This window comes from Eschscholzia californica, unplaced genomic scaffold (genome assembly GCF_041429995.1).
Source record: "Eschscholzia californica isolate CP2 unplaced genomic scaffold, dmEscCali1.0.p SCAF_4, whole genome shotgun sequence".
In the NCBI taxonomy this organism is placed as follows: Eukaryota; Viridiplantae; Streptophyta; class Magnoliopsida; order Ranunculales; family Papaveraceae; genus Eschscholzia; species Eschscholzia californica.
Genome location: NW_028238461.1, coordinates 27,202,443 through 27,215,255, shown reverse-complemented (window position 1 = coordinate 27,215,255; position 12,813 = coordinate 27,202,443). Strand labels below are relative to the sequence as shown.

The following is a 12,813-nucleotide window of genomic DNA, read 5'->3' as shown; positions in this document are numbered from 1 at the left end:
TTCCAACCATGGTATTTTCGCCGCTTATGACAGTTTTGATTCAGGTTAGGATCTCAGGGTTGTAGATTCAAGCTTTTGGACGGGTTTGCCAAAGTGACAGCCTTACCTGTATGGCAAACATGATGATATCGAAAATTCGTTATCTTAATTATCACACAATGATGATTAAATTTCTGATTGCTTTACCTCCTAGCCCTGATTGCTCCGATGAAGACTCGGTGGGGGGTGGGGTGAGGGGGTACTGAGGAGTCATGATTGTTTTGTTTGATCAGGTGCCTTTTAAGTATTTCAGTGCGAAAAACGGAAGAAAGACAAATGAGGGGCATTTCGGTCATTTAGTGTTGAGGGTATTCTGGTAATTTGGTCAAGAACAATATGCGGATGAAAAGTATAGGCAAAGGTGAACTCAGAGGCGAAAACAAAAGTAGAATCGGAGTCCAGACTAGAAATTTATCGAACGGAGAAGATCATATGGAAGGGAAGACTAGAACCAGGCATCTCAGGGACGTATTTGGGCACGACGTGTACCGGTAGACGACGTAGTGGGTGTCTCACCTTAATTTCTTACGTCGTGAAGCAGTGAAATAGATCTATTGGGCGCGCGATTAAGTATACGACTCAAGTTTGTCTGGTAGTCCCAATTCCAGATCCGCGTCCAGATACGCATACCTTTGATCCGACTGCTAGATTACCATGCTTAGTGATGCACTGAAAACTACGAAAAGAAACCCTACTCGCTTAAAAGTCATTTTTTTTAAGTAAACCTTTCAATAGATAGATAAACTTTCGTCCAATACAAACAGGAAGGCAATACAGGGACTAAAAGTAGATAAAAGTTAACCAAAAGGTGTTTTCCGACTTGAGATTCAAATCGGAGCAGATGTAGCTGTCGCGATCCTGTGGGCCACCTTATTGCAACTCCTGGGGCAAAACTGCAATTCAACCTGGTCGCTTGGATAAATCCACGTATTTCATTTATTTGGTCTTGTAGTCTCCACATGGCGACGGCGTCTAGCTGATTGTTCGATATCAATCCGACGAGAGTGACTGGATCACTCTCTGTTATAGTTTCACTTAATCCTAGAGATGAGGCCACATGAAACCCTAGAAAAACCCTTGTAGCTCGCTGTGCAGAACAAACTTTGGTTCAAAGTCTTACTTCGAGGTGAAGATGATTTCTTCATCAGATTTTCGTGCCACTGTTGCGGTCGATCCTCTTACCGGAGTGTGTGCACCATCTATATTTATTTTCAGTTTTCCTGGAGAGGGAGGGAGCTACTCTTCGAACTCCACAGTAGTGGGGTGGGTAGAAATATCCAAATAGTTGGAGTTATACTTTTTTTTTTTTTATGAGAGTTGGAGTTATACTTGAGATGTTGACTTGATGTATGTTGATGGTAACATTGTTGAATTGGAGATCATTTGTAACCTTCCACCAGATCCAAAGCAAATAAGTGTATCTTACCAGGCTCTTGTTTGTTTATTCTTCCCGATTAAGTAGGAACTTCAGATTATTAATAGGATCTCATGTTGTAAACCCAAAAGATTCTTGAATATGGTGCATTCACTATATAAACGAGTTATCGTTTCCACTTCCAAGTTGCATATCAAACATGTTTGATTAATTGTTTGTTTGTTCTTCCTGATTGAGTTGAACCTTCGGGTCCATGTCTTTCTTGTGCCATAATTTTGATCAGGGTATTTTATTGAGATTATTCTATAGAATGGGTCTGATCTTGATTGTGGTATAGAATGATTTTGCTACAATTTTTGCATGTGGTTGTATTGCACCAAATTAGTTTGTCCTTCCTCCTTGTGGTGGGAATTTGAATCTCTGAAATGGCTTGCACAATATTAACATCAAAGTATTGTTGGAATATGTTGAAGTTCCAAATAGTGGTACTGTTATCAATAAGATCCGACCCCCAATAAATATTGGTCAGGTAAAAGAATATGTGTGATAGGAGTGTGGAATTGTTGATTAGGCACCCAAGGATCAAATTTTATTTTGATATCACTGCCATCTCCAACCGACCACAAAATATTGGACCTCATTATATCTCTTGTCTTGGTATTGATTTCCAAAATGGGGTAGATGGTGATAGTGATGGTTACTTTCCTAGAAGTTATCATTGAGAAAGTATTTACTTTTAAGAAGTTTTACCCACATAGCTTTTGGGATGGGAAACATGCGTGAGACTATCTAAGCAGCAAGTGAGTCCTTTACTTGTTCTAGGGATCTAATTCCCAGACCTCCATATTTCTTAGAAATGCTAATAATCTCCCATATGATGAAGGATATTTTTGGATCTTCCTGGCTATGACCCCAACAAAAATCCTTTCATACTGTTCTAATTTGTTGATTATGAATTGTGGTATTTTCTGGATACTAAAAGGATATGTACAATATGAGTTTTGGACTGATTTGATCAGAACAGTCATACCTGCTTGAGATACCAATCTATTTTTCCATCCAGCCAGTGATTTGTTAAATTTATCCATAAGCCAATCATAACTACGTGTTTTATTACCAGGCTTACGGATTAGAGGTCCTAGATACTTGGATTCATCATTCATTATAGGAGTACCAAGCTCATGAGTGAAGAGTCGTCTCATTGTAAGAGGGATATGGGATCGGAAGATGATTTATCAAAATTAATGGCCTCACTAGAAAAATCCGCGTAACAAGCTAGAATTTCTCTTATAGCATTTGCTAATGTCAAAAAATGGCTTTCCGTTATATCAGCATGAAAAAAGGAGTTGATACATGACAGCCTCCGTTATGTTTGATTGTTCTGTTTGATTGAGTGTTGCTCAGCCTGAAGTTCCTGCTTCCAGCTCCACTTCCTGCTCTGCTTCTCCTTATATCAGCTCCTCGTCCTTGCTCCCTGCTCTTGCTCCTTTCTCCTTGCTCCTGCTCCTGTTTGTCTGTTCCCGAGGGGGGAAAACCTGCAAAGGGTTCGAAAACCACTCCGAAGCTCAAGCCAGTCAGGGTGCTCTTTGTAGTAAAAGAATGAATGTTGATTGATCATTTTGGGGGGCGAGTTATGAGAACTCTGAGTTTCTTGTGATCTTTTTGGGGTAAGAGATCGTGTCCTCTGAAGGACGATGTGGGGGGCCTTTTCTAGGCAATGTTAGGCCGACTGTTATTAGCGGCGGTGATGAGGCGGTTGCCATCAATACGAAGGGAAAGTTTCCTCCCTTGAGTATCTAGGATTTTCCTTAGAGTCTATCTCGGATCTTTGATAAGTGGAAGTTCCTAAGTTCAAGGATCCTTCGTAGATATCTTGCCGATTTGATAGATTCTAGGAGAGAAGTTTCATCCTTTAGTTACGTGGAGTTCAAGCTGACTTAAAAACTTCGAGATGTGTAGCCGACTGAGATTTTTCTAAAAGATTCGGGATTAAGTCGATAGATCGCTTAGCGCTGCTGCCTTCCAAGTTCTGGGCATAAGACATTGACCGGACCTGTTTAGACCCCCTTTACTCCTCTGAAGACCCCAGGGCTGATCTTTCGGTGCCAAGGTTGAGGGATATATTCCCTCGGTCAGAAGGAATGGCATCCTTCCGAAGGAATGTCCTTCAACCAAGGTGTCAATGCGTACGGTTTGGCCAATAGGGTCATGATGACCTTACTCGGAAGATCATTAGTCCGGTCGAATTAGGGGTCGTAATGCTTAGCTAGAAGCCGCTCACGATCGTCGGATAACTTCGGTAATCCGCGGCTAACATAAACCGGATCCTACAAGGGTTACACATAAGAGTAATGGTTTGAACGGAGAGAATTGACTAGAAATAGAATGGCAAATAAGTGGATTGGATCCATTATTAGTAAGTCCAATTAGTTCGGAGGAGTCCGAATAGAGATAAACACATCCGGGCCTTAAAGGAAGACCCGGGGAGGCTTTAGGTGGGCCCAGGGGCGTGGGTAAAGGGGTGCATCCGGTGCGGTCGCACCGGGCCCCACTTTACCCAGGGGCCCCTTTATACCCAATAGGTAATGCTAAGTATTCCAAAAAAAAAAAATTTACTATCCTCATTGGGAATGTACATCTAGCAGCAGCTTTATACTGGTTAGGACTTTAATTGTGTAACTTTCTAACTTTTTCTTTACCTCATTATTAAATGTTTTTCTCTCTCTCTCTCTCTCACTTTTGTCCTTTTTTTTATCTAATGACCGTTGGACATTCCTTTTCTTTGACTCTTTCTATCTTTCTAACTCACTTCTCTATTATTTGCCGACGATTGCATTATTTTTGGCCAAAATTCTCTTGAAAACGTCCACAATCTCAAACAAATTCTCAAAGAATTCAGCGAGGCCTCTGGCCAAATGATCAACTATGCCAAATTCAATATTTTCTTTACCAAAAATTCTCACCCCAAATTCAAAAGAATGATGATCCGCAATCTCAAAGTCCACCAATCTACCACCGGGGATAAGTACCTTGGAACCAATCTTTTCATCGAGAAAAATAAAAAACAAGCTTTTAACTCACTCCTCACCCAAATTAAGAACAAACTCTCCAAGTGGCAAACAAATCTTCTCTCTCAAGCTGGTCGCTCAATTGTTATCTCAACGATTGCAGCGGCCGTTCCTCGATACCAGATGCAGTGTTTTGCCATTCCCAAAGGAATTTGCAACAGCATCGAGTCCATCCAAAGGACTTTCTGGTGGGGAAAATCCAAAACCTTTCACACCATCAACTGGTCCGCTATTTGCAAGCCACGCAAATTTGGCGGTTTAGGTATTCGTCTTCCGCTTCTGGACAACCAAGCCTTCCTCGTCAAACTTAATTGGCGGCTTCTCAACAATCCCCAATCCATCTAGGTCAAAGTTTTCAAAGCTAAGTATTTCCCAAAATCTACTAAACCTCTCCCCCCTAAAGCTAATCATTCTTGGCCTTAGAAAGCTATAAGTAAACAGTTCAGTCAAATGGATAGTTTAGTCTTCTGGGACATCAATAAAGGTACTAAGATAAGTATCTGGCATGATTTCTGGATCCCGAACCACCCCCCTCCCATAAACAATCAGCAAAACTCGAGACTTGAATGGGTCGCCCAACTAATTACCAACAACAAATGGAACATTGAAATGCTTAACAATTGTTTTAATCATGATATATGCAATGCTATCCTTAGTATTAATTTGCAGAATGATAAGGAAGACACTGCTAAATGAACGCTCACTAAATCAGGTAATTTTTCTATTAAATCTATGTATAACTATTTGAGAAATGGGAACAATAGTGATATGAATTTTACAACGGACTGGTTCTTCATATGGAACATGAACACGATACCTCGTATAAAACTATTTCTATGGAAATGTTGTACCAACAGTCTACCAGTGAGGGACAAAATTGGTAGGTACATTGGTAATATATACAATTGTACTAACTGTGAAGCTAATGAAACACTAGACCATGTGTGTTACACTGTAACTATGCCAGGGCAATATGGTTTCATTTTCAGGTCAGAACAGAACAACTTACTACGGTCAACCAATGGATTCAGCAATGGAAACAACTAGATGAGGAAACCACGACTTTATATGCAAAAATTTTATGGTTCATATGGAAAGCGAGATGCGAAAATTGCTTTACCGAATCTAAACAAACCCCAAAACAAATGATCATCCGAATCAATAATACATCCACAACACCACTCAAAGTTGAATCTTTACTAACAAAGAAATGCAGCAAAAAACCAAGAGAACAAAAATGGAGACCTCCATTGACACCATTTCTTAAAATCAACGTAGACGCTTCGTTCATGCAATTGACGGAACCTGCGGGAATAGGGTGCATTATTCATGACGAAGAAGCAAGATTTATCATTGCTGTCGCAGATAAGGTGAGAGGGCAAAATTCTGAAGAATGTGAAAGCTTGGCTATCTATCACGGCATTTTATGGGCAAAGCAACTTCAAATCCCTTATGTTCAAATCGAAAGTGATAATCTAAACATCATCAACTACATCAACGACCAGAAGGAAGGTTTACACTGGCAATCCAGACAGATCATAGTTAAGTCTCTAGAGCTCAAGAACCAGTTCTCAGATATCATCTTCACTCATGTCACTAGAGAAAGCAACACCAAAGCAGATGCACTAGCTAAATGGGGTAGAATTCATGGTCAGAATAGAGTGTGGAATGTCGAGACGTCTTTTATTTCCTCTTTCAGTTAGTTTGACTTTGTAAGACTTTGTCAGTTTGCTTTTAATATATTTTTATCATCAAAAAAAAAAAAAACTTACTTCTCTATTAATTCTCTCAAACTAGTTACATCCCATTAAATGTGGTGTACTATTTATATATCTTCCATGTTTGTTCTTTCCTTATCTTTTTTTTATCTCATCTCATCAGAGAACTCAAGTAAAGTAGATCATCTCATATCCATATTTTATTGATTTTCTTTTTCCTAAATTTCAATTTCAAGTGATCAAGTCAAGACAATTTTCTTATTTCTTTAGAATTGACAAAGTAGTGAATCATAAGTCTTCCATCGCAAAGGTACTCCCGTAATCCCTCACTTATTTTTTATTTTATATATTTGATTCATTGTTTGTTTAATACTTAAAAGCATTTTTAATTGTTAATTTACCATAATGTGGGTTAGAACTTAGAAGTTAGAAGATAGATTACAAATATTGCATATTTTTTTTTATCTTGTAACTACGATTCTATGTTTATTGTCTTGTTGGATAGATAAAAGTTACTTTTTTATATGGTAATTTTGTATTAATATACTTATTTTATATTATTCTTTGTATAGTTATTTAGTTAAAGTCAATGGCACCAAGGAAATACAAGTCTGGAAGTTTGAAGAGGCGGGAGAAATCAAAAGAAAATCAATTTATCCAAACACAAAAAGGGGCTCTTGACAAGTTCATTGTTAGAGAACAACCATCTTCAAATGAAGATTTATTAAATGAAGATAAAGAATTGATTGAAACTCATATACAAGATGAAAATAATATTGTTGATCATCAAAATCATGAATTTCATTATATTGGTAATTCTAGTAATAGTTCCGCGAGTGAAGACCTTGATAATGATATTTCCGAAGATGTTTTTAATGACTCTGAAGAAGAACCTTGTGATCCAATTCCGGATAATATATACGATCCTAGAAGTTGGGATAATCTTGAGGGAAAATGGAGAGATTTAGTAATTGAAAAAGGTCCGATAAGAGATCTATCAATGAAAAGTGGGCCCAATGATCGGAATAATAGACATTTTTCTTCCGAATTCTATACTCGATATTTATCAAACGGAGAAAAGCATGATAGAAATTGACTTGTGTATTCAAAAGATGCCGATAAAGTATTTTGTTTTTGTTGTAAACTATTTAAGAAGAGGTTTTTGAAAACTCAATTAGCAAATGACGGGTACGGAGATTGGCAACATCTTGGTGTGAGACTTACAGAACATGAGATTACCACTGAGCATATTGCTAACATGGCTACATGGATTGAGACGCAAATTAGATTGGGAAAAAAGTCAAACAATTGATAAAACTGTGCAAGAATGTATTAAAAAGGAGAAAGAACATTGGAGATTATTGTTACGAAGATTAATTTCAATAGTAAAATATCTTTCCAAGTACACTTTGGCTTTCCATGGAAGAAAACACAAGATTGGGCAGGAAAGCAATGGAAACTTCGTTGGGCTTGTTGAAATGTTAGCAGAACATGACCCAGTTATGGAAGAACACCTCCGTCGGATTCGAAATAATGAGATTTGATGCCATTACTTAAGTAATGTAATTCAAAATAAGTTGATACAATTGTTATCAGCCGAAGTCAGAAGTGCAATACTTAAAAAAGTTAGAGAAGCTAAGTATTTTTCAATTATACTTGATTGTACACCTGATGTGAATCACGAAGAACAAATGACATTGATTTTAAGATGTGTAGATATGTCTGCTACTCCTGTGAAAGTAGAAGAATATTTTGTTGAATTTGTTAATGTGAATGACACAACTGGACTTGGATTGTTCGGACAAGGGAGATTTGCTGTTTGGACCCCCTTTCATATAATCGACTTGCTGTTTGGACTCCCTTTTTCCAGAGTTGCAATTTGGACTCCCTTTTGACAGAATCTCAAAGGAATATTCCGTCTAAGAAGTCACACTTCAGATAATTCCACAATTACCCTTGTATAATTGATATTGCACTTAGGACTCCTTAGTTTATTTAACTAGGCAACCCGATTTCTGCCAGAGTGATCAACGGTCCAAAAGTTCAGTCCCTTGCCTGGTTAGTAAGCTCTACATCTCTATTTGGGAAAGGGAAAATTCCCATTACCATCACCATCACCATCACCATCGTGAAGTTCTTCTCCATTTTCACGATATAGTGGAAGAAGACGATGTTTGGATTTTCATTATATGAAGGCTGGATTTTTGGGTTCTTCAAGTTCCTTTTCATTCTGTATTTTTGTTTACTCCATTAATGAAGCTGGTAATTTTAATCTTGAGCTTTTGATGATGATTGATAATGGGTTTTAGTGAATTTAGGTTATTTTTCCTTCATTTTACAACACTCTTGTTCGTGTTTTGATCTTTTTCTGTCTATAATTGACATGTTTTTATATTCTTGTTTGAACAGTTGGAGATTTGGACCATTGGATGAATTTAGGTTATTTTTCCTTCATTTAACAACACTCTTGTCTGTGTTTTGATCTTTTTCTGTTTATAATTGACATGTTTTTATATTTTTGTTTGAACAGTTGGAGATTTTGGACCATTTGATATCTGCAACTATGTCTGGGGTTACTTGTTGTTTGAGGTTTCCTGGTCAATTGAACTCTGACCTTCGAAAGCTCGCCGTGAACCTTATCCCCTTCCTCGTCTCCACTTTTTCATGGTGGGTTTCGCTCCTCTTACGTCTCGTGGTTCTAAGCAATGCAGATCGTTGACAGTTCCCGAGCTGACCCAACAAATGTGGGATTCCGAGAACATGATGTGTGATGCTGACCCACGCCGTGGTCGATACTTGACAGCTTCGACTATGTTTCGTGGTAAAATGATTGCTAAAGAAGTTGATGAACAGATGATAAATGTTCAGAACAAGAACTCTTCATACTTTGTTGAATGAATTCCCAATAATGTCAAATCGACAGTCTGTGACATCCCAACAACGGGTCTTAAAATGGCTTCAACATTCATTGGGAATTCGACATCGATTCAGGAGATGTTTAGGAGGGTTAGTGTACAATTCACAACTATGTTTAGGGGAAAAGCTTTCTTTCATTGGTATACTGGAGAAGGTATGGATGAAATGGAGTTCACTGAAGCTGAAAGCAACATGAATGATTTGGTTTCCGAGTATCAACAGTACCAAGATGCAACCGCCGAGGAAGAAGGTGACTACGAGGAAGAAGAAGAAGAAGAGTGTGCTCTAAATGACTAATTTTGGTTTGCTTTTAAGACGCCGTAACTCCCAATTGCCGGTGTCTGTCTGCAGATCGATAATTCGTTCTGCCTTAAGTGCTTATGTAGAATCATGTTTTAGGTTTATGTCTTGTATTTCATGTCATTTCTAAATTTTTTTTAAGGTGCTTTGTACTAAGTGGGTTAAGATTTAAGAACAAACTATTTTATTTCTGTCAACTAGTTACAATTTTATTTAATATATTTCACTTTCAAGTTTGATTAGTAGACCCACAGATTAGAAGTAGAGAAAGAGCATCTTATGAACATCCAGAAAGAGGCTTAGATCAAAATAAACATTTCATTCGATTACAGAGAAAATGAAACAGAAGACACATTTGTTCTTCAACTTACATTTCACAAGAACACCAGAAAATACAGAAAGACCACAAATTTACAACACATTCTCCTTCCTCCACCACCACCACCACCACCTGAGCGGCTCCCTTTCTCCTTACACCACCACCACCCGAGCGGCTCCCGTTCTCCTCACACCACCACACTTCCGCCGCTATCACCACCACCCACCTCCACCAAAAATCCCCCATTCTCCTCCTGCCACCACCACCACCCAAAAGGCTCTATTTTTTGCCATCATTAGTTGTTTTTTCAGTAACCACTTTGATCTTCTCATACCCAAATTCGACAGAGTGAACGGGATACTCAGCTGGTATCACCGTCACTGCTCTTAGATTAATGAATACTGTCCAAAAGAATAACACGATCGATGCAGCCAACGCTCCAAACCCAGTCCCAAGAAGTAACAAAGTGATAATCCTCAAAATGTGGGATTCATATGCAGGTTGCAAATTTGTGGGATTTCAACCTGAACTGCAATGCTTCATTACTACCTGTAACAAAAAAAGCTGCAATACTACCATTACAACCTTCATCCTTCTCTACAACTCCACTCCCCAATTCTCTACTCATCATAAAACCATATAATCTACCCAATCAAACATGAAATTTGCCAAATTTGCTTGTGAAATTGAAATCAAAGCTCCAGATGAAGAACTTCTTTGGGCTGCTATTGAGAGATTACCTACTAGAAGAAGATCTAGTAGGTGACCATGAAGAAGAACCCATTTGCTTGTGAGAGATGTAATTGCTTGGGAAATTAGGAATTATGTTTCTAATTCTTCTTTTTCTGATCACAAGTGATGATGACCATGAAAAACAACCCATTTGAACTTTCTATCTCTCTTTAGAAAATCGCAATCACTTCCTCTCTTATTTTACTCTCTAAAAATCTATTAGTGAGGAAATTGAATTGTTCTCACATAAGGGTAGTGTTTATGCGAAAAGATTTGATTTTCATATGAAATTGAATTCTCAAACAAATGAAGTTAGGGTCTTGTTTATTAGAACAAAACCAACAAAGAACAGAGAGAAACCTTGTGCTTACCTCAAATAGCACTCTTCAAACTGCATGGAACCAAATCTAGAGTAAGGTATAGACTATAGAGAGAGAGTGGAAGAAGACGATGTTTGGTCGATAGGTTTTGCTGCTAGGGTCAGGTCGCGGGTCGACTAGTCAGGTTTAGTTAACATTAGGGTTAAGAAATAAGTTGGGTTAGGTTAGGTTGAGGGTAAAATAGTATTTCTCATTTCCTTAGGGTAAAATAGTATTTTTATCTCAAAATTTTTGTTTTACTGTTATATTTAACTATTTTTTGTCAAAAGGGAGTCCAAATTGCAACTCTGGAAAAAGGGAGTCCAAACAGCAAGTCGATTTTATGAAAGGGGGTCCAAACAGCAAATCTCCCTTCGGAGAACTACAAACAACTTTAAAGAATTTGGGTCTAGAGATTGATGATGTGAGAGGACAAGGATACGATAATGGTTCGAATATGAAAGGGTGCAAACAAGGAGTACAAAAAAGAATTTTAGATATAAATCCAAGAGCATTTTACACACCTTGTGGTAGTCATAGTCTTAATTTGACTCTTTGTGACATAGCAAATTGTCATGGTAAGGCTAAAGACTTCTTTGGAGTAGTACAACGACTTTATTCTTTATTCGCAAATTCTACAAAGCGGTGGCATATTTTAAAAGAGAATCTGAAAGGAGTTACTTTGAAACCACTATCAACCACACGTTGGGAAAGTCGTGTTGAAAGTGTCAAAGCGATTATATCGCAACCTCTACAAATTAGAGAAGCTTTACTTCAATTAGCAGAAAGTGACACCGAGGCAACAACAAGACGTGAAGCACAATCTATAGCAAGACATGAGCTTGGTGATTTCGAGTTTTTATTAGGCATTTGTATTTGGTACAAGATATTGGTGATGGTTAATAAGGTCAGCAAATGTTTGCAATCAAAGGATATTCACATAGATGTTGCTATGACACTTGTAAAAGGTTTAATTACTTCGTTCAAGAAGTATAGAGAAACTGGATTTGAAGAGGCAATGATCGATGCCACGAGAATGGCTGATGAGTTAGATGTTGATCCAGTGTTTCCGGAGAGGCGTGTAATTCGTCGAAAAAGACATTTTGATGAGACCGCTGAGAGCTCATCGCAAATATTTCCACAATTTGGTAAGGAATATTTTAAAGTTCATTATTTCATTTTATTAGTTGATCAAGCTATTGGTTCATTGGAGAGAAGGTTCGAACAATATCAAGTATATGAGAAAATATTTGGTTTTTTGTTGAGACCGGAAAAGTTAAGTGGATATCATGATGAAGAATTAAAAGTTTCTTGTGAGAATCTTGCAAATAGTCTAAAAAAAGATGATCATTTTGACGTTGAAGGGGACGAATTATTTGTCGAGTTAAAACTCTTGCAAGATGTTTTGCCAACTGAGATTACAAAAGCCGATGAGATATTGAATTTCTTGAAGAAAATGAATTGTTTTCTTGCTGCTAGCATTGCGTACAGGATTTTGTTAACTATACCAGTGACTGCTTCATCAGCAGAAAGAAGCTTCTCAAAATAAAAAATTTTAAAATCATACTTGAGATCGATTATGTTACAAGACAGACTAAATGGGTTAGCTTTGCTCACTATCGAGAGTGGATTTTTGGACAATATCAATTATGAAGATTTGATAGATGATTTTGCTTCAAAAAATGCAAGAAGAAAATTTTTTAAGTAAAGATTGTTACATGGAGTCAAGGGATTACAGAGTTGAATAGATGATGAAGATACAAAGTTGTTAATTTTGTTTTTCTATCAATTTTTTGCTATGTTTGCTTTGTAGTTTGAATTTATCTAAAATCCGATTTTTCGTTTAATTAAAATGTTTAAAAATTTCTTTTCAATTTTTACTTGTGGATTTATTCGATTTGTCGATTATAGAAAGGAGGGCCCCATACTGCAGTTTCGCACCGGGCCCCCAAATTCTCAGCCACGCCACTGGGTGGGCCGGCCATGT

General features: G+C 37.7%; 2 protein-coding genes and 1 pseudogene across 2 annotated transcripts; all 3 read left to right on the top strand.

The window, feature by feature from the left end:
* The first annotated feature begins 5,627 nt into the window (after positions 1–5,627).
* On the top strand, positions 5,628–6,185 carry LOC147543950 (uncharacterized). Its single transcript, XM_086635550.1, has one exon. The coding sequence runs from the start codon at positions 5,628–5,630 to the stop codon at positions 6,183–6,185; it is 558 nt and encodes a 185-aa protein (XP_086491676.1).
* A 2,560-nt stretch (positions 6,186–8,745) lies between these two features.
* On the top strand, positions 8,746–9,435 carry LOC147543949 (tubulin beta-2 chain pseudogene; annotated as a pseudogene).
* Positions 9,436–11,283: 1,848 nt separating this feature from the next.
* LOC147543948 (uncharacterized) lies at positions 11,284–12,375 on the top strand. Its single transcript, XM_086635548.1, has one exon. It carries the CDS (start codon positions 11,284–11,286, stop codon positions 12,373–12,375), a length of 1,092 nt encoding a protein of 363 aa, XP_086491674.1.
* Positions 12,376–12,813: the final 438 nt, after the last annotated feature.

What these genes read in the sequence shown, in the direction of transcription:
- LOC147543950 (XM_086635550.1), top strand. Translation starts at nt 5,628, where the DNA reads ATGATCATCCGAATCAATAATACATCCACAACACCACTCAAAGTTGAA.
- LOC147543948 (XM_086635548.1), top strand. Translation starts at nt 11,284, where the DNA reads ATGAAAGGGTGCAAACAAGGAGTACAAAAAAGAATTTTAGATATAAAT.